A 19,900-nucleotide genomic window follows, 5' to 3' on the forward strand; every position below is an offset into this window, starting at 1 on the left:
TGGCAGTGATAACATGATGACTTTAACACACACACACACACACACACACATACATACACATACATGCATACATACATACATACACACATATACACACACGCATACACACATACACACACGCATACACACACATACACACATATATGCGGGTGCGCGCGCACACATGTACGTGTGGATGTGTATACGTATGTATGTATTTGTGCATGCGCGCGCGCGCGCGTGTGTGTGTGTGTGCGTGTGTGTGCATACGTATATGTGTATGTTTGTAGGTAGGTATTAAAATTGGTGTCGACAGGGATATTCCATTCCTTTTTTCTCTATTTTGTATGTATAAATGTATGAAATCCATGAATATAATTAAAACACGATGTGTGTAGCAATGTAAACTTGTTTTCATATTTGTGTACTACATGTACTACATGAATATATAGCTCAACATAAATCGAAATGTTTAATCAATCCAAACCTAAGTAACGAATACAAGAAGTAATAAACTTGGAAAGTAAGTTATGCATCACGTGATGTAAGATATACATGCGAACTTGCTGACAACAGAAAGAAGGGAAGACATTATCCTACTGTCGTTTGTACAGGGATGTAAATTGTTGTATATTGTTTTACAGGTACTTTACGCCAATCCTTACCCCATGCAGACTCACGAGTATCAATTAGAGCGACCTCTAACGGCAAGATATATTCGATTTTATCCGGTTGACTGGGAAAATGGTATTTGTTTGGCGGTAGACCTTAGTGGGTGTTTTAAAGGTAAACTGTCTCAGAGATATTATTTAGAAACATGGCATTTTACTCGTTACCTTTTGCTTAATATGCTTCATTTTTTGGTTATTGGAAGAACCCTCTTGTACAGTTATTTGGAAATTAAAATTTGCATGTATGACCATCACACGCGCACGCACGCAGGCTTGTTATGTTCATTTGAAGGTATTGATAATCTAATGTGTTACCTTTGATTCAAGGGTCCATTAAAGATTCCTGTGATGAATTGATTGCTGAGGGTTATCCATCCAACTGGTATTGGATAGGAACAAGGGACAATTACACTTCGCAGTATTGTGGTGATGGTAAATATGTACACCCAAGTGCATACACACTCTTTCCCTCGATTACTCTCTCACTCTCTCTCTCTTACTTACTTACTTACTTACTTACTTACTTACTCACTTAGTCACTCACTCATTCATTCATTCACTCAAATGGAATGTATTCCCTTGCCCTCGAGGTATCGCCAGGAATCTTTTGACCACCTCGGAAGAATATCAATATAGCCTTCTGTACGGGGTAAGTATATTGGTAAGTATAGGATCTGGTACGTCAAACATCTGTGGGATATAGTGAAGGTAAGTGCTGCTGCAATAATCCAAACCTGGCACAACCCAGGTGCTTGGCGCGTCTAATTGTCCTGTAGGTTGGACGATAGAAGAGTCACGTGATTATTTTTACCAATGACACGTCATGTGAGGAAAGTGCGCCAGGATGAAGATAGACGATCTACAGGCTTGGTCTGTTACAGTCTCTAGAAGACAATATTTTAGTAACCAAACCTGAAAAGAGGCAAATCTATAGTGTAACTGAAAGGAAACAACCGATTTATTTCGAGTGATGAACTGTTAAGTTTTGTATCCTGTCAATCAAAGGTATATGCAGTTCTACTGTTACCATTTTTTGTATTATAATTCAAAACAAATTTCATGTTTCATTATTGTAATCTTGTATTATATCCGTTAATACTAATGGCGAGCAAAAATTAACTGCAGGATAAAACAAGGAATGATGAATTTGCGTGTATGTATGTATGTATGTATGTATGTATGTATGTATGTATGTATGTATGTATGTATGTATGTATGTATGTTCATGTATCTATGCGTGTGTGTCAACATTTTGCTGATTCACTCCGATCCTGCCTTTAGTGATTTTTGAAAGACACATTGTAAATGATCTTGTCATATTCTTGTTATGTAGGGCAAGCTTCATGGATTGAACCTCCTGAGGTTGGTTATGGACGGATAAACGATGAGCATGAAGTAGTACAGTTGTACAATATCCCTGGAGACCAAGAGGAAAGAGTCAACTTAGCCTCCTGTAGACCAGACATTGTATATAGACTCTTACAGCGTCTAAGATTCCATTATGATAAATCTGTGTTACCAGTAGATTTAGAGCCCGAGCTCAAACAATCAGATCCCTTTGTACATTTTAATGTCATGGTCGCCATGGCGATAATGCTGCTAGTGTTGAATCGTATATGAATATATTATCTCTCCTTCTTCTTCTATGTATTTGTTGATGTCTTACATCTAAAAGTAAACTAATTTATCTTAAGTATTCCCCAAATGTACGTCTTGCCTCATTAGCCTTCAACGGATAGTACCCTCTTCAGTGCACAAACGTGCCATTTAAATTTCAAACATTATTGCTTTTGAAAACTGTATGACACAACACTATTTATTTCCTATTCTTAAGTAGCAAATAAAGTGAAACCCGTTCGTTTGATATGGGAGGCAAGCATTGCACAGTAAGATGTGCAATACGGCGCAGTGTATGAATTTTCTGCTGCATAACATTGCCAGTGTTGCATATATTTTCAATATGTTGTGTTGTAAATAATTCGAAGTTTGGCAATTACTGCAGTATTGTATTATTAGTCAATCTCTTGGTTTAATTCAATGTCACAATGTGAAAAGATATCCGACTTTTTGTAGCACATGTAGCATTGCATTCGGGTACAGGTTTCCAGACTTTTTTCCCCTTTGTATTTCGGGTTTTACTTCTGGTTTTTCCTGGGCGGCTATGTGCTTTTTGTTGAATTTCGACCCTTTTCGGCAATTACCATTCAGGGTCTGCTATGTATTTTAACTTCATGTTCTGCTCTTTCGTTCACCAATGTATTATTATATTTCAAATAAAGATCTGCGTGGTCGTACAAAGCATTAATCTGGCAACGCTTTTTCCCTTCGGTATGACTTGCATTACGCGTCCAGTTTGTGTATTCTAGACTTTTTCTGAATTGTCAAACCAAACTGGGACCCACTGACATCAGCTTTAGTCCAATTTTAAAGTGACACATTTTGTAACTTAGGTCCCGTTTTCGAGTACAGACAGTGCAAAAATGCGAATTTACACTGAACACGATTAAAACTTTCCCAAGATCCTTTGTAGCAAAATGGTGGGTTTCAATTAGCTTAACATGCACATTTAACGCGTCAAATGTCCAAAAACTTTGATATGTTCAATTTTGTTTGTAAAATTCACATACTATATATTGATGAAAGTGTCCTACTTCAATGATTGAAATCTGTATAGCGTTTTGTCTGATAAAATAGTCTCTCCATTTATCAGCTTCTAAATAAACTACTCCCATGGTGAAAAAAAACTACTCCCATGGTGAAAAAAAACTACTCTCGTGGTAAAGAACTACTCCCATGGTAAAAATAAAACTACTCTCGTGGTAAAGAAATACTCCCATGATGGTGAAAGAAGCTATTCCCATGAAATAAAAACTACTCCTATGGCAAAACAAAACTATTCCATGGTAAAAAATACTACTCCAATGGTAAAAAATACTACTCCCATGGCAAAAAAACCCAACTACTCCCATGGTAAAACTAAAAAAAAACATTTCTCCCATGGTAAAAAAAACTATTCCCGTGGTAAAAAAGTACTCTCATGGGAAAAAAACTAGTACTCCCATGGTAAAAAAAACAACTAGCACTCCCATGATAAAAAACTACTACCATGAAATAAAAATTACTCCCATGGTAAAAAAAACTACTCCCATGGTAAAACTAAAAAAACTAAAACAAAAACATTTCTCCCATGGTAAAAACAAACTACTCCCATGAAATAAAAACTACTCCCATGATTATGATTAAAAAACTACCCTCACGAAATAAAAACTACTTTAAAGCTATATTTGTGGCTATATTTGTGACTGATGTAAGCAAGATCTACATTTTAAGTAACAGTCGCACCATTGGTTTTTGTATTAAGACTTTTATTGTTCCTGGTTTTGCATTTAAGTTAGTTTTGAGTAAAAATCCTAGAAGAATAAAAAGCACAAAATGAAAAGGTCAAAACGAAAACCTAATGCTACAATTATTTCATCTATGAGCCATAATTATTAAAAGTAGCACATGTCACATTCTGTGTTTTATGTAAGTTTTGATTAGATATTCAATGCGTGTTTTTTTCACGTGTAAAACATTGTCTTATCATTGTATCTTACCTGTCCAGTTCAATATCCAGATATTGCATCATACCAGAGCAACATCTTGATATTGCACCGAACCACTACAATACTGCACAATTTCGATGCAATCGTGTGAATATTGTACTCATGAACCAAAAGGGTTTACACAAGTGAAGTGAGCAAGTGGATATCTATAGTAATTATTTTCGACACCACCAATAGTGGCATATAAAACACAAAATAATCTGAAAGTTGAATTTACCAGTGCTGTCCTCAAAACCCCACAGAAATAGCAAGGATAACATACAAACCGAGAAATTAACAGAAATCCAACAATTCTAAATTATAAATGAAAGCATTAACTTGAGAATACCTCACACAACTGACAATGAAACACAATGGTAGTTTCGAAATGGCAGTAACACGAAATGAGAATAGTCCAGATATGATTGACTACCTGCCGTATCGTGATAGCTTTGCATAATAACATACAGACGAACACCAAATTAGCAGTGCCTCACATTCGCATTGCTGACCTATCTTTTAACTAATCTCAAACAGTTATACAGCGTTAGTGGCACCCCCTCCCACCACCACCACCACCACCACCACCACCACCACCACCACCACACCACCACTATTTGTTGAAATGTTCAAAATAAACATTTCTTAGCTGGATGACTTTGAGATATTAATTCACACATAAACCATGGGTATGTGGTGCATACGTACTATACAGTCAAACTGAGTCATATTTACACTACATCGTGAGTACAAGGGTTGGACGCATATTGGAAGTTGTATCTTGGAATGGAGGACGGTGATTACTAAAGTTTTAACCAATGTTCACAGCATAATTTGATAAGCTAGGAGCTTTCGACTTCAAACTGTCAGTCTTGTTCACTCGAACATAGATGGCGCCTTTCATTATGACCCCCCCCCCTCTCTCTCTCTCTCTCTCTCTCTCTCTCTCTCTCTCTCTCTCCCTTCCTCACTCTCTCTCTCTCTCTCTCTCTCTCTCTCTCTCTCTCTCTCTCTCTCTCTCTCTCTCTCTCTCTCTCTCTCTCTCTCTCTCTCTCGTAGCTTCAACATATTTGATGTCTTTCTTCTCCTTGTACTAAAGAACGACGTATTGGTAAATAACAACAAAGCTCCGAGATCATGGTATTATCGCATGTTGTTGGACCGAAAGAAGAATATGTACTTCCTCCAAATAAAATTGTTCATGAAGATTTTAAGTTTACTAGCATGTCGAGATCCATCTTTAAGAACGCCTCACTGTAGAGATGAAATATTGAGGGCCGAAGACTCTCGAGCCATTCTCTTTTCCTCTTGACACCTATCCCATACCGCTTTGTCTGTTATTATGATTGAACCAAATATGTAACCAATTATGATACTCCTATTACTTCATCGGGTTCTACTGAAATGATGTCAGTTAGAAATACTTATAAACTGAAGGAAGCGGGAATGTCAAACAGTTTAATAATTGAGACGACAACAGCCTGCTCAAACCTGAAACTTCCCCGAAGTAAACACTTTGCAATGACATGGTTTAAGGTAGCGGTAAAGGCTATCCCCCCAATACTTTGTTGTATTAAGAAAATCATAATAAAATATCAGACTAAAGATAAAGATAAAGGTTAAAAGTAACTATAAAAATATAATCCTCCAAAGGTACGTAGAGAATCGATATCCGACGTCCATACGTCAATTTCCAGAACAAATGTGTGTCACGCTGATAAACAACACAGAGGTGTAGGAATGAAACATCATAGCACATGGACACAAAAAAGGCCTTTGTATGTTTACAAATATTTATTTTTCTTTATTGTTAAAGTTTACTTCTTTGTTTTTTTACTTTATCAAAATATTTTCCCAACGAGGTGTCATACAATGAAGCAACGATTTGAAAAGCTGGTGTTTTCTAATCAATTTTAACTGTTCTTTTGGCTTTACTCTGGTTCTACCGAGCGCCCTCAATCGGCGACCCGTAGAGGATGTCAGCGGCTCCTGTATTTAACCAGTTACTGTGCAGTTGTATTGAAAGAAACGTTTCTGTTGAGACCCCGGGTTGAGACCAATGTGAACAGCTCCACTCCCGGCTCCACTCCACCACACACATTATCACCAATATCACACTGTTCACCCTTCACTCCTGTGACGTACAACTATATACCTACTGATTGGTTGGATGGTTTTCAACAACGATTCGATTGATATGTTCTGATTTTACATTACAACGGTGGCAGTGGCAGGATCTGGCAGCTGTGAAACATGTGACCCATGCCATGGCCAGTGGCAGAGGTAGGATCACAGGCACTTGTTCCCCGAGACATGTATCAGAATGTTTCTTTCAGAATACAATAAAATGTCGACAATATGGATAATATTGACGTGTTTTAGCCAAATGTGTATGAAAGGGCCAATATAAAATAACACTTGTTTCTGTGATCCCGCACGTCCACTCACCGCGAGATAAAGAATGACTTGCGTGATTACAGAAACAAGTGTTATTTTACCATTTTCATATACATGTGGGTAGGAAACCAGGATCAAATAATACAAAGTTAGATTATACAATGGGTCAAAGTAAAATGTCACACTCCACGAGAACCGTGCCCCCTAATTTCCCCGATCCCTTCCTTTGAATTACTGAAGGCTCCCTAACTAGTGTTTTTAATCCCCCAACAAATTTGATGTGTCAAACCACAATGTTAGCTCTCAAGAAATATGCCAGCAAGGATTAATTATTTTCACAAAAACATTTTGTATACTGTAATAAAATAACAGTATATTAAGTTGTGGTTTTTTGAGGTTCCAATATATTCCACAAACGCCAGATTCGAAAGAAGGATTGAATGCTTCATGTGTACATTAATTTGGCTACCTCCAGCTTCACAAATATCAGCCGGCGCGAATTACTGATTTATCGATCTCAGCTACAATTCGTTATGCTAAGGGGACCAACAAAAGATATCTTCATCAACCCTGCAACCCGCATGAGTCTATTGGGTTCGGTTATTTCCAATGAAAGTTTCCATAACAATCCTTACAGGAGCAAACATCAAAATCAAATATAACAAAGATATCTTACAAAATACATGTGAGTAAGATTTGTCCTTCTTTCTTACAATTCTATAAAGTAGCTAGCCATTTCCAGACTAAAAACAGGAAAGTGAGAATACGGCGCCCTCGCTCAAATTGGGGGTATCACCACCTCATAGTACCGTTATGTCCCGGTATTTTGTAGAAGTGTAAATCAGGGATGTTTTTCGTATTGTTCAGACATCAAGGAAAGCAGCAGTGCTCTGTGATTAACCGAGTAACCTATACCATGTATACCCTAAAGTGCACACAGACAGGAAGTAGAGTGTCACCACAGACAGGAAGTAGAGCGCCACCATGGCAAATTTTGGGAAGGTCTATTGGTAAATATGACTTTAAAGTGGCCATATGGATGAGAATTTGGTATTTATTTTGGATTTGTATTTGATAAAACAGCTTCACCATGTTTTTCTACTTGAAAAAATAATGTGAAATAACATATACCAAGTACATGTTCACATCTCAATAAACGGCAAAACATTAAACAATATGTAAAATGTTTGTTATTGTACGTACAATAACAAACTTTTTACACTTTTTGTGTGCATCTTTTTGCAATGTATCCAAATGCCCACTTTAATGGATACCCTAAACACGATGGCATGGGTGAGATGACACCAGTCTCATTTGTACCTCTTCAAAGGAAAAGGTCCATCCGACCATAAGTATGCCTTTCAATCATTTAACTAGGACACTTTCATTAATATATGTATATGGATTTTACAAACAAAATCGAACATATCAGTTTTTGGACATTTGAGGTTGAGCTAAACGGGCATGTTGAGCTGAATTTAAATCCGCCATTTTGCTGCAAAGGATATTGGGAAAGTTTTAAGTGTTCATTGTAAATTCGCATTTTTTTTCAGTCTGTACTCGAAAATGGGACCTAAGATATAGACTGTGTCACTTTAAAATTGGACTTAAGCTGATGTCAGTGGGTCCCAGTTTGGTTTGACAATTCAAAAAGACAGTCTAGAATATACAAACTGGACGCGTAATGCAAGTCATAGGAGGGAAAAAGCGTTGCCAGATTAATGCTGTGTACGGCCACGCAGATCTTTATTTGAAATATTATAATATATTGGTGAACGAAAGAGCAGAACATGAAGTAAACTACATAGCAGACCATGAATGGTAATTGCCGAAAAGGGGTCGGAATTTATCAAATCAGGACCACAAACAAAGCACATAAACCGCTCAGGAAAAAATCCAGCAGTAAGCTCAAAACACATAGGGAATAAAAGTCTCGATACCCTAATGCAATGCTATACACATGTATATGTGCTGCTAATGTCGGGTACAGTTTTGACACGTTTTGATCCGTGTACGCTCTGTAGAGGGCACTACCCATTGAAGGCGTTTAAAGTACATGAACGTTAATTTTACTTTTAGATGTAAGACATCAACAAATACATAGAAGAAGAAGGAGAGATAATATATTCATCTATGATTCAACACTAACAGCATCATCGCCATGGAGTCCATGACATATTAAAATGTACAAAGGGATCTGATTGTTTGAGCTCGGGCTCTAAATCTACTGGTAACACAGATTTATCATAATGGAATCTTAGACGCTGTAAGAGTCTATATACAATGTCTGGTCTACAGGAGGCTAAGTTGACTCTTTCCTCTTGGTCTCCAGGGATATTGTACAACTGTACTACTTCATGCTCATCGTTTATCCGTCCATAGCCAACCTCAGGAGGTTCAATCCATGAAGCTTGCCCTACATAACAAGAATATGACAAGATCATTTACCACGTGTCTTTCAAAAATCACTAAAAGCAGTAGTGAATCAGGATATATAAGCAAAATGTTGACACACACACGCACAGACACATGAAAAGACATAGGTAAACATACACACACATATACATACATACATACAATCATACATACATACATACATACATACATACATACATACATACATACATACATACATACATACATGCATGCATGCATGCATGCATGCATACATACATACATACATACATACATACATACATACACTCACACACACATACATACATACATACATACATACATACATACATACACACACATACATACATACATACATACATACATACATACATACATACATACACACATACATACATACATACACACATACACACATACATACATACATACATACATACATACATACATACATACATACATACATACATACATACATACACACATACACACACACATACATACATACATACATACATACATACATGCATACATACATACATACATACATACGTTCTTATCAAGAACACCTTATTTTCAGCTCATATCAAGGGATCTTACCTGATCTATATAAACGATTTATTGATGACGGCGTTGGTGCAGCATCACTCAAACTTGAGGACCTTATGCAGTTTATTAACTACATATGTAATTTTAATCCTGCTATTCAGTATATACTTATGATATTTCAGAACTAACAATCAATTTCCTTGACATCTCCCTTAGGATTGATGGTGATGATATAGCTACATCTATTTATACTAAACCTACTGATTCACATTCATATTTGCAGTATGGTTCATCACATCCTAATAAGTGTAAAGATTCCATTCCCTATTCACAATTACTTCGTTTACGTCGTATTTGTAGTAGTGATTTGGATTTCAGAAAAAGGTCTGCTGAATTTTGCACGTACTTCCATCAACGTGGTTATCCTATGTCTGTTACCAACGCGGCTTTACATAAAGTATCATCTTTGTCTAGGGAAGCTTGTATCAAATCACATGATCAGAGGAGTAACAACGATCGTCCCATACTAGCTCTTACATACCATCCCTTTTCAACTAGAGTTAAAGACATTATATACAAGCATTTTAATATCTTACGTTCTAATAGGATTACCAATTCATTGTTTCCTGCAGTACCATTAACAGCTTGGCGTCGTGATACCAGTCTTAGAGATATGGTGGTACATACAGAACAACGTGAATTGGAAGTTAATGCTGGTTCTTTTCCGTGCGATCGTACTCGATGTGGTACATGTCGTTTCATTATTAATACTAATCATGTTTTTGGCCCTAAGAACAGTGTGCCTGTTACAAGTAGATTTACTTGTATTAGTACTAATGTAGTGTATTGCATTACATGTCAAAAATGTGGTTTTCTATATATAGGTTCAACTGTACGTCGTCTTGGTGATCGTTTCGTGGAACATCTCCGTTTGACGAGACAAAGGAATCGTAACTATCCCGTATCTATGCATTTTATTACAAACGATCATAATGTATCAGATATGTCCATTTCAGGAATTTGTAAGGTTTCTGGTGATGAGAAAGCTTTGAGGTTGAAGGAAGAAGAAATCATTTTCCGTCTTGGAACGCTGGAACCCCTTGGAATTAATAGATTATTCTCGTCTTTCCCAATCTAATTATCATGATTATTGGGTATTTTTTAAATTTCAGGCGTATTCTATTGGGTTCTATTAGGTGCGTGCGAATTTAAGAACTTATCCCACGTACAACCGTTTATTTATATCACGCGCGGTTTTGTTCCATTATATTTAGAAATGTTCGGGTTGTCACCTGGCATTTCTCTGTCTCGCCAATTTTTCCTTTGAAAAAGAATATTTATTCGAAACGTCGGATTTAACAGCTATATATACGGACTGGTTTATTAGTTCCTTATGCATTTCTTTACATACATACATACATACATACATACATACATACATACATACATACATACATACATACATACATACATACACTCATACATACATACATACATACATACATACATACATACATGGTAGATTAAATTTATGTTAATGTACACAAGATGCAGCCGGCATTACCTGTTTTTCCAGTCACTAATTTCCATTTCCCTATCCTAATTGATGACATCACCTGAATGTTAAAATCTGAATAATGTTTGTATAGTTCGTCGTTTCCATGAAGTGGTGCATACGGTAGTAGTTGGTCAATATTATGCACAATTTCTTTCCTTGCAGATGGTTTGTCTTCGCTGAAATATAGAAAAGGTTAATTGAAACCATAAGAACTACAAAAATATATGTATCTAGGAATTATTTATCCTCTGTATGTATGTATGTATGTATGTATGTATGTATGTATGTATGTATGTATGTATGTATGTATGTATGTATTCGAAACGTCGGATTGAACAAGTTAATATACTTATATAATATACTTATATCGGAATTTAAAGAAACCATGACAAAGATAGACGCATCCCTGTTACCAACTTCTGCAAAACTTTCGGCTGTCAACGTAATGTGCATGTCAAAGCTGAATTTCTACTATCCAAATCTAATCTTCACAGAGAAGAACCTAATGGAAATTGAAAATGAAATCGTCGGACATGTAAGGCATTGGTTCAACTTGAACTCGTCTTCCACAAGGTCATTCTTTTTCACTCCAAAATCTGCAGGAGGATTAGGGGTAATCAGTCCTCGCGTTATGTATTATGCGAAACGCCTTTCATTTTATTTGTCTGTTTTGAATAACGACGATCCAAATGTACGACAGGCAGCACGATATTCACTCAAGCTACATATGGAGAAACGGAAAGCTATACCTGTACACGACGAGGATTGTCCGAATTTTGCAGGATATGTTATCAACAATACCGGTAACATAGCAAAGCAGTCCAAAGTTAATTGGCCAAAGTCAATTTGGGTAAATCTGCATGAAATGTGCAAGCGTCAGCACATCTCCTTGATTAAAGGAGACGATAAATACCTCTACGAAATGGCAGTAGACGAGGAAGTGTCAATAACCTTCGATTCGCCAGACAAATTCTACACAACATTTAAACAGCAGCTGCTGCAGCAATATCAATCCGAGTTTAAGGCGAAATCTTCACAGGGAAGAGTGACTCGAGAGGCAGGGAAAGTAAACCATGGTGTATCGTCCACTTACCTCAACAATCACAAGATTGACGATAATTTGAGATCATTTGTCGCGAGAGGTCGTTTACAGCTCCTGCAGTGCGAAAGTCTCATGACCCTGTACTATCCAGAGTCGTACACTAAATCATGTAAAATATGCAATCACCCCACTGAAACAGTATCACACATTTTGAATGGCTGCACAAAATTCCAGAAACTATACCAACAAAGACACAATAGAATAGTTGATTTAATCTTCGGTAAAATCGCGAACAGTAATCCTGGCAAGGAGACATTCAAAGACACGGTTTTAAAACCTGAAATGTTTGATGCTCATATGAGAACTTTTGAACATCAGCATAAACGACCAGACATTACAATCATCGATAAACAGAACAAACATGCAATATTAGTTGAAGTGTCCGTACCCTTTGATGCACATATTTCATTGTGTTTTCAGAAGAAGTTCGACAAATATTTTCCACTCTCACTAGAAATAAACACTACAGGCTTTCGTTCAGAAATAATAGTTATTGTCATTGGAAGTCTCGGAAATGTACATCATAAAGTCACAAGTGGTTTGATCAAAGCTGGTTTAAATAGAAGGAATTCCAAATCCATCACCAAATATTGTAGTGTCAGCTCAATAATAGGTTCTTACAAAATTTGGAGATTGAGATGTAGGTACTATAACAACCAGATATCACGTGAACGTTTGTCATAAGTGACCAAGAGAAACTCGTTCACTAGTCAGTATGATTTCCTGCAAGGTATTGTGTGTGTATTCTGTAAAGGAATTATGTAAATACTTTACCTGTACATGCTATGTTCATGTAAGTTGGAAATAAAAGAATTTGATATGTATGTGTGTGTGTGTCTGTCTATCAGTCTACCTACCTACCTACCTACCTACGTATCTATCTATCTATCTATCTATCTATCTATCTATCTATCTATCTATCTATCTATCTATCTATCTATCTATCTATCTATCTATCTATCTATCTATCTATCTATCTATCTATCTATCTATGTGAGTATAGACTCTTTGATACATACACTGCTTTGTTGAGTCGTAAGTCTAATGTTGAAAATGGGATGTTATATTCAATTCGACCATTCAGCTATCAGCTAAGATTGTTTGGGGATCGGAGGTACTTTGTCACCATAACAACATGAAAGTGAAAGCTTTACTAAGATTATTCATACTTATACATGACTTGTAATGGATGGTACATTTGTATTGTTTTGTCTAGTTCAATTACGTAGGTTTACAGACGAGGAAGGAATACCTTGTCTGTGGTAAGTTATATACCTGATGGTTTTCCATTGGTTTACACCGTCCAATGGTTGGGTGCCATTCGTTGTTCCGCCAGCCAGGTGTACAAATGTTGGCAACCAATCACCAATATATAAAAGTTCTTTATTCATTGTCCCTTTCACTTGCTGTGTTAAATGTGGACTCCACACAAACGCTGGCCCTCGCACGCCTCCCTCGTACACAGACCCTTTATGTCCTTTCAGTGGCCAATTACTAGCTCCAAAACTGACGGCGCCGCCATTGTCTAGGAGAGGAGATTCAATTTGATGTCAGTGCAGTGTATAAAGTGATAACTCAGTGTCATTGCTAGACTAAAATCCACAACATGATTTGGTAGATTTAAAGGTTTCACGTTCGTCTCTACAAACTGAAATGTTAGAACAATGATAATAAATGAAGGAGATCTGTAAGGCGCCTAATGTATGCAAGGAGTAGCTGTTAGGAACATTTGTCTAGAGAACAAGGTATTTTATAGCAAAGTTGTAAAAAAAACTCGTGTTTTACAACAAATAATAATAAAGATGAACAAGTTCATTACATTTGAATTTATTGTTTTAGGACAATTTTCGTACGCTTGATGTTTCCTTCATTCCCCATGTCTAAGAAATGAGGTATTCGAGACATTGACAAGTAACGAATAAAGCCCAATGAAATTGTTTCTGTACACTATTTGAAATATACTATACTAGATTGATTGACTTTGTGGACACCAACCTGTAGAGAATACGATAACACTATTTTCCAAAAGACCTTTCTCCTTCAAAGTCTGGGTCACATTACCAATAGCTTCATCCATACATGTAGTCATAGCTGCGTACATCTTTCGATCATAGTCATCTATTTTGTTTTGATAAATTTCGATATACTTATTCGGAACTTGTAAGGGAGCGTGGACAGCTTGAAACGATAAGTATAGAAATAGTGGCTGAAATGATAAGTATAGAAATAGTGGCTGAAATGATAAGTATAGAAATAGTGGCTGAAATGATAAGTATAGAAATAGTGGCTGTAATGATAAGTATAGAAATAGTGGCTGTAATGATAAGTATAGAAATAGTGGCTGAAATGATAAGTATAGAAATAGTGGCTGAAATGATAAGTATAGAAATAGTGACTGAAATGATAAGTATAGAAATAGTGGCTGAAATGATAAGTATAGAAATAGTGGCTGAAATGATAAGTATAGAAATAGTGGCTGTAATGATAAGTATAGAAATAGTGGCTGAAATGATAAGTATAGAAATAGTGGCTGAAATGATAAGTATAGAAATAGTGGCTGAAATTATAAGTATAGAAATAGTGGCTGTAATGATAAGTATAGAAATGGTGGCTGTAATGATAAGTATAGAAATAGTGGCTGTAATGATAAGTATAGAAATAGTGGCTGAAATGATAAGTATAGAAATAGTGGCTGAAATGATAAGTATAGAAATAGTGGCTGAAATGATAAGTATAGAAATAGTGGCTGTAATGATAAGTATAGAAATGGTGGCTGTAATGATAAGTATAGAAATAGTGGCTGTAATGATAAGTATAGAAATAGTGGCTGAAATGATAAGTATAGAAATAGTGGCTGTAATGATAAGTATAGAAATAGTGGCTGAAATGATAAGTATAGAAATAGTGGCTGTAATGATAAGTATAGAAATAGTGGCTGTAATGATAAGTATAGAAATAGTGGCTGAAATGATAAGTATAGAAATAGTGGCTGTAATGATAAGTATAGAAATAGTGGCTGTAATGATAAGTATAGAAATAGTGGCTGTAATGATAAGTATAGAAATAGTGGCTGAAATGATAAGTATAGAAATAGTGGCTGTAATGATAAGTATAGAAATAGTGGCTGTAATGATAAGTATAGAAATAGTGGCTGTAATGATAAGTATAGAAATAGTGGCTGTAATGATAAGTATAGAAATAGTGGCTGTAATGATAAGTATAGAAATAGTGGCTGTAATGATAAGTATAGAAATAGTGGCTGTAATGATAAGTATAGAAATAGTGGCTGAAATGATAAGTATAGAAATAGTGGCTGTAATGATAAGTATAGAAATAGTGGCTGAAATGATAAGTATAGAAATAGTGGCTGTAATGATAAGTATAGAAATAGTGGCTGAAATGATAAGTATAGAAATAGTGGCTGTAATGATAAGTATAGAAATAGTGGCTGTAATGATAAGTATAGAAATAGTGGCTGTAATGATAAGTATAGAAATAGTGGCTGAAATGATAAGTATAGAAATAGTGGCTGTAATGATAAGTATAGAAATAGTGGCTGTAATGATAAGTATAGAAATAGTGGCTGTAATGATAAGTATAGAAATAGTGGCTGTAATGATAAGTATAGAAATAGTGGCTGTAATGATAAGTATAGAAATAGTGGCTGAAATGATAAGTATAGAAATAGTGGCTGTAATGATAAGTATAGAAATGGTGGCTGTAATGATAAGTATAGAAATAGTGGCTGTAATGATAAGTATAGAAATAGTGGCTGTAATGATAAGTATAGAAATAGTGGCTGTAATGATAAGTATAGAAATAGTGGCTGTAATGATAAGTATAGAAATAGTGGCTGTAATGATAAGTATAGAAATAGTGGCTGAAATGATAAGTATAGAAATAGTGGCTGAAATGATAAGTATAGAAATAGTGGCTGAAATGATAAGTATAGAAATAGTGGCTGTAATGATAAGTATAGAAATAGTGGCTGAAATGATAAGTATAGAAATAGTGGCTGAAATGATAAGTATAGAAATAGTGGCTGAAATGATAAGTATAGAAATAGTGGCTGAAATGATAAGTATAGAAATAGTGGCTGTAATGATAAGTATAGAAATAGTGGCTGTAATGATAAGTATAGAAATAGTGGCTGTAATGATAAGTATAGAAATAGTGGCTGTAATGATAAGTATAGAAATAGTGGCTGTAATGATAAGTATAGAAATAGTGGCTGTAATGATAAGTATAGAAATAGTGGCTGTAATGATAAGTATAGAAATAGTGGCTGTAATGATAAGTATAGAAATAGTGGCTGAAATGATAAGTATAGAAATAGTGGCTGAAATGATAAGTATAGAAATAGTGGCTGAAATGATAAGTATAGAAATAGTGGCTGTAATGATAAGTATAGAAATAGTGGCTGAAATGATAAATGGGGGTTTATTTAATTAGGATTAAAATAAAAATGGTCAACATAAACCTGACGTTAAAAACCTCCGAAGTCTCCGTATCGTGATGATCAACATGTCTTGAAAAATATAATGTAAACCTTAGTTTAGAATGGACTTACTGTGTTCTTGTCATGTTTTCGTATTACTTCCTGTGATTTCTCTGCAAATAAAGTTGTAGAATATTGACCCATGTACTGCCGTCCAACACTTATATCGTCATCTCGTAAGTCATAGCAGTCGTACTTTCGACCATGACATTTTCGTGTATGTTGGAAGTAGTCGCCCCCTGCGAGGTAAAATCCTGACAAAACAATGATAAAATTTGAAAGTTAAATTTAGTGTTGACATAATGAATTCAAGTTGGGAACCATATATTGCAATAGAAACTGGCCGTTACAAGAACATAATGAAAGGAAGCATAGATTATGCAGTTAGAGTATTGAAGATGAATTTCACTGTGCATTACTGTGTTAAAATGAAAAAGAATTCACAAGATAAGAGATGACTACTTGGACATTTTATTTAATCTTATGGAATACTGACCTAACTACCTCAACCATTTGTCGATATCGACACATTTGGCGAAAATCTGAGATTCGCTTGGAGGTATTGTTTTGACTCTGAGAGTATAAATGTTCTGTAGTAACTATGAACCCAGGGTCCACATTTATTATGGTAATATTTGTATCATGTATCACTCTTTGACTGTACCTCACAAAATGAGCCTAAAATCTGGTCGTCAGGATAGGATATACTTTATACTTATTTTTAATGACGTATAATTCGGACTTAATATGAAAAGAAAGTCGAAATATTGTCACGCAACAGAAATGGGACAAAACCTATAGCTAAATATCCCTTTGCAGCATACTGACTGTTTCGTATTTTCCTCGTATAAAGCAAATATGTGTATATCAAACAGTTTTAAGTCGAACTTACCAAAGAATGTATCGAAACCACGGTGATTTGGGGTACAGTTCCAGTGACAGAATCCTAAATGCCATTTTCCTACCATGTGAGTTGAGTAGCCACTTTCTTTTAACTTTTGTGGCATGGTTACTTCGTTTAATGGGAGACATCGGGGTTCTTGGGCCTTCAGAACGTGGTGCTGCATACCTGTAAGAGTCTATGGAGAACCAACGAGGAACAGTTTGTATTTACTGTGTATAGAACGGAATAGCAACGGAGTAGCAACTCAAACTATTACTAGATCTAGATGCAGCTAGATTCGTGTTATACATTGCTCAGTCAGGCGTGGTTGAATATCCACGTATTCGTTTTATTATTATTTTTGTTATCAAAGTTCATCATCATCATCATCATCATCATCATCATCATCATCATCATCATCATCATCATCATCATCATCATCATCATCATCATCATCACCAGACCTAATAACAAGAATTGTGTGATTCCAGTTATGCTCAATTTTAGAATAGGTGAGTTAGGTAGACTTTTTTATTTTATTTTATTACATTAATTTTGTTTTCCTGTGTGAGTCTCTAATTCAGGTTTTCCATTATTTTTCAAATTGTCTCTGTGTTGTTTATTTCTTTCTACCAGATGTACAGCCATTACAGATTAGAATAACAGTTTTAGAATGTCTTTTTAAGATGATGGCAGTTTCCGCATCCACTATTTCTCGTGAGACTTCACAATATTTGCGATTTTATTATTTGTTTCTCTATACGTTAAATAAAGTTTAGGGTCGGTAGTGAAAATCTACGGTGGGGTCGGGTAACCGGAACCAAACTATTTGTTTTTAGGCCTCAACATCTTCAGTATCATTATGATTATCGTCATTGTTATACCACTTTGCATCTCAGACTACAACCAGGAACTACAATCAATCAACTGAAATGTAATCTTCGTTTTGCTGTTGTAACATTTCCATTATGTTTGACATGTTTTACATGTGAAAACTAACATTCACCGAGTGAAGGTTAGAGAGTTGCGTGAATGCGTAATACGCATGCGTACACCATAAAACCGTACACCGTAAAACATAAATAGCATGTGAGCAGAAGGTTACTGTAAGCAAATAGAACGCGTCTAATATAAAAATAAGTTGATGAATGCAAATATATATATTATGAATACAAAAATGATTCATCAATAACAATATTTTTAACGGATACCAATTTATTTTTAACATAAAAATATATGAAAGCAGATTCATTTGACGTTGAAGAATAGTAACACGACATTTCCAAATACAAACATTGATTAGTTAGAAAATAACGATTTTAGAATACAATTGTGTGAATTAAGCAATAACAACACGAATTTTACGAATACACATGGTTTTATTCGTGGAAATGTGTTTATTGAATATTCCAGTTATTTTCTTCTTTCTAGTCACTATCTCACTCCACTAGACCCTGCTTGTGTCACTTTTCTTTATTCATTTTCGACGGCTCGTGTCCTACGCATGTCACTTTTCTTTCCTCGTTTTCGACGGCTCGTGTCCTACGCATGCCACATTTCTTTCCTCATTTTCATGTCAGTTCAGATAAATAAACAGGCGAATTAATTTCAATACATATATGATTTACCTGATACCTGCCAGTCATCAACACCGATCGAGACGGTGAACACAGTGGTGTGACGTAGTAATTTTCGAGTTTGACTCCCTCGGCTGCAAGTTTGTCAATATTCGGTGTTTGTATAATAGAGTCGTGGTATCCAACATCGTGCCAGCCAAGATCATCAGCAAGAATGAAAATAATATGCGGTGTTGATTGTCCAAGTCCATTTGGAAACAAGCAACAAAGAGTAATGAAAAGAAAATTTAGAGGCATAACTGGCATGTAGGTCCTTCAGAATATGACTGCGGTCGTGTATTAATAATCTCGAATTATCTGTTATTGCAAGTGGTATCATCTGCAGAGCTCTTATTTTTAATAAAATCATTCTACGTTGTCACATTTGCTACCGTCGTAGTCATCCATTACTAGTTTTAAAATGATTGAAAAAAATGATTTTAAAAATATTACAGTAATTCATGACCAGACGTTCCTCCTCCTCTGAATCAGATTGGTGAACAGAAGACAGAAATTTGGAAAGACATATTTTCCTCTTCGATATTTAGGTTAGGAATAGTTAAATGTATTTTGTCAATGTATTCTATTTTCTAATGTTGTCTGACCTGTGTAATAGTACACCAGTATAATTTACTCTAGTTGATTTAG

The 19,900-nt window shown here is 35.6% G+C and overlaps 2 protein-coding genes across 3 annotated transcripts in view; one reads left to right on the top strand and one right to left on the bottom strand.

Annotated features, from left to right (window-relative positions):
• LOC144436170 (uncharacterized) overlaps window positions 1-2,949 on the top strand; it is a 32,109-nt gene extending 29,160 nt beyond the window's left edge. For both annotated transcript variants that reach the window (XM_078124878.1, XM_078124879.1), the window contains exons 29-31: window positions 624-765; window positions 978-1,655; window positions 1,984-2,949. In XM_078124878.1, coding sequence (XP_077981004.1) covers window positions 624-765; window positions 978-1,186 — 351 coding nt within the window. In that variant the 3' untranslated portion in view covers window positions 1,187-1,655; window positions 1,984-2,949. The remainder of the gene's footprint in view (window positions 1-623; window positions 766-977; window positions 1,656-1,983) is intronic.
• A 5,800-nt stretch (window positions 2,950-8,749) lies between these two features.
• Window positions 8,750-19,519, bottom strand: LOC144437052 (arylsulfatase I-like). Its single transcript, XM_078125921.1, has 7 exons — window positions 19,265-19,519; window positions 17,646-17,832; window positions 16,826-17,007; window positions 14,251-14,461; window positions 13,531-13,780; window positions 11,160-11,329; window positions 8,750-9,047 (listed from the first exon to the last, which is right to left on the bottom strand). The coding sequence occupies exons 1-7, from the start codon at window positions 19,517-19,519 to the stop codon at window positions 8,785-8,787; spliced, it is 1,518 nt and encodes a 505-aa protein (XP_077982047.1). The 3' UTR covers window positions 8,750-8,784.
• Between the last annotated feature and the right edge of the window lie 381 nt (window positions 19,520-19,900).

This window comes from Glandiceps talaboti, chromosome 6 (genome assembly GCF_964340395.1).
Source record: "Glandiceps talaboti chromosome 6, keGlaTala1.1, whole genome shotgun sequence".
NCBI classification, from domain to species: Eukaryota; Metazoa; Hemichordata; class Enteropneusta; family Spengelidae; genus Glandiceps; species Glandiceps talaboti.

Bases quoted from the DNA above. Each gene is read 5' to 3' on its own strand.
- LOC144437052 (XM_078125921.1), bottom strand. From the start codon at position 19,519: ATGCCAGTTATGCCTCTAAATTTTCTTTTCATTACTCTTTGTTGCTTG. The intron at 17,833-19,264 runs GTAAATCATATA...GGTTCTCCATAG, and splicing joins TGATGACTGGCAGGTATCAG to ACTCTTACAGGTATGCAGCA. The intron at 9,048-11,159 runs GTAATGCCGGCT...CTTGTTATGTAG, and splicing joins ATTAGTGACTGGAAAAACAG to GGCAAGCTTCATGGATTGAA.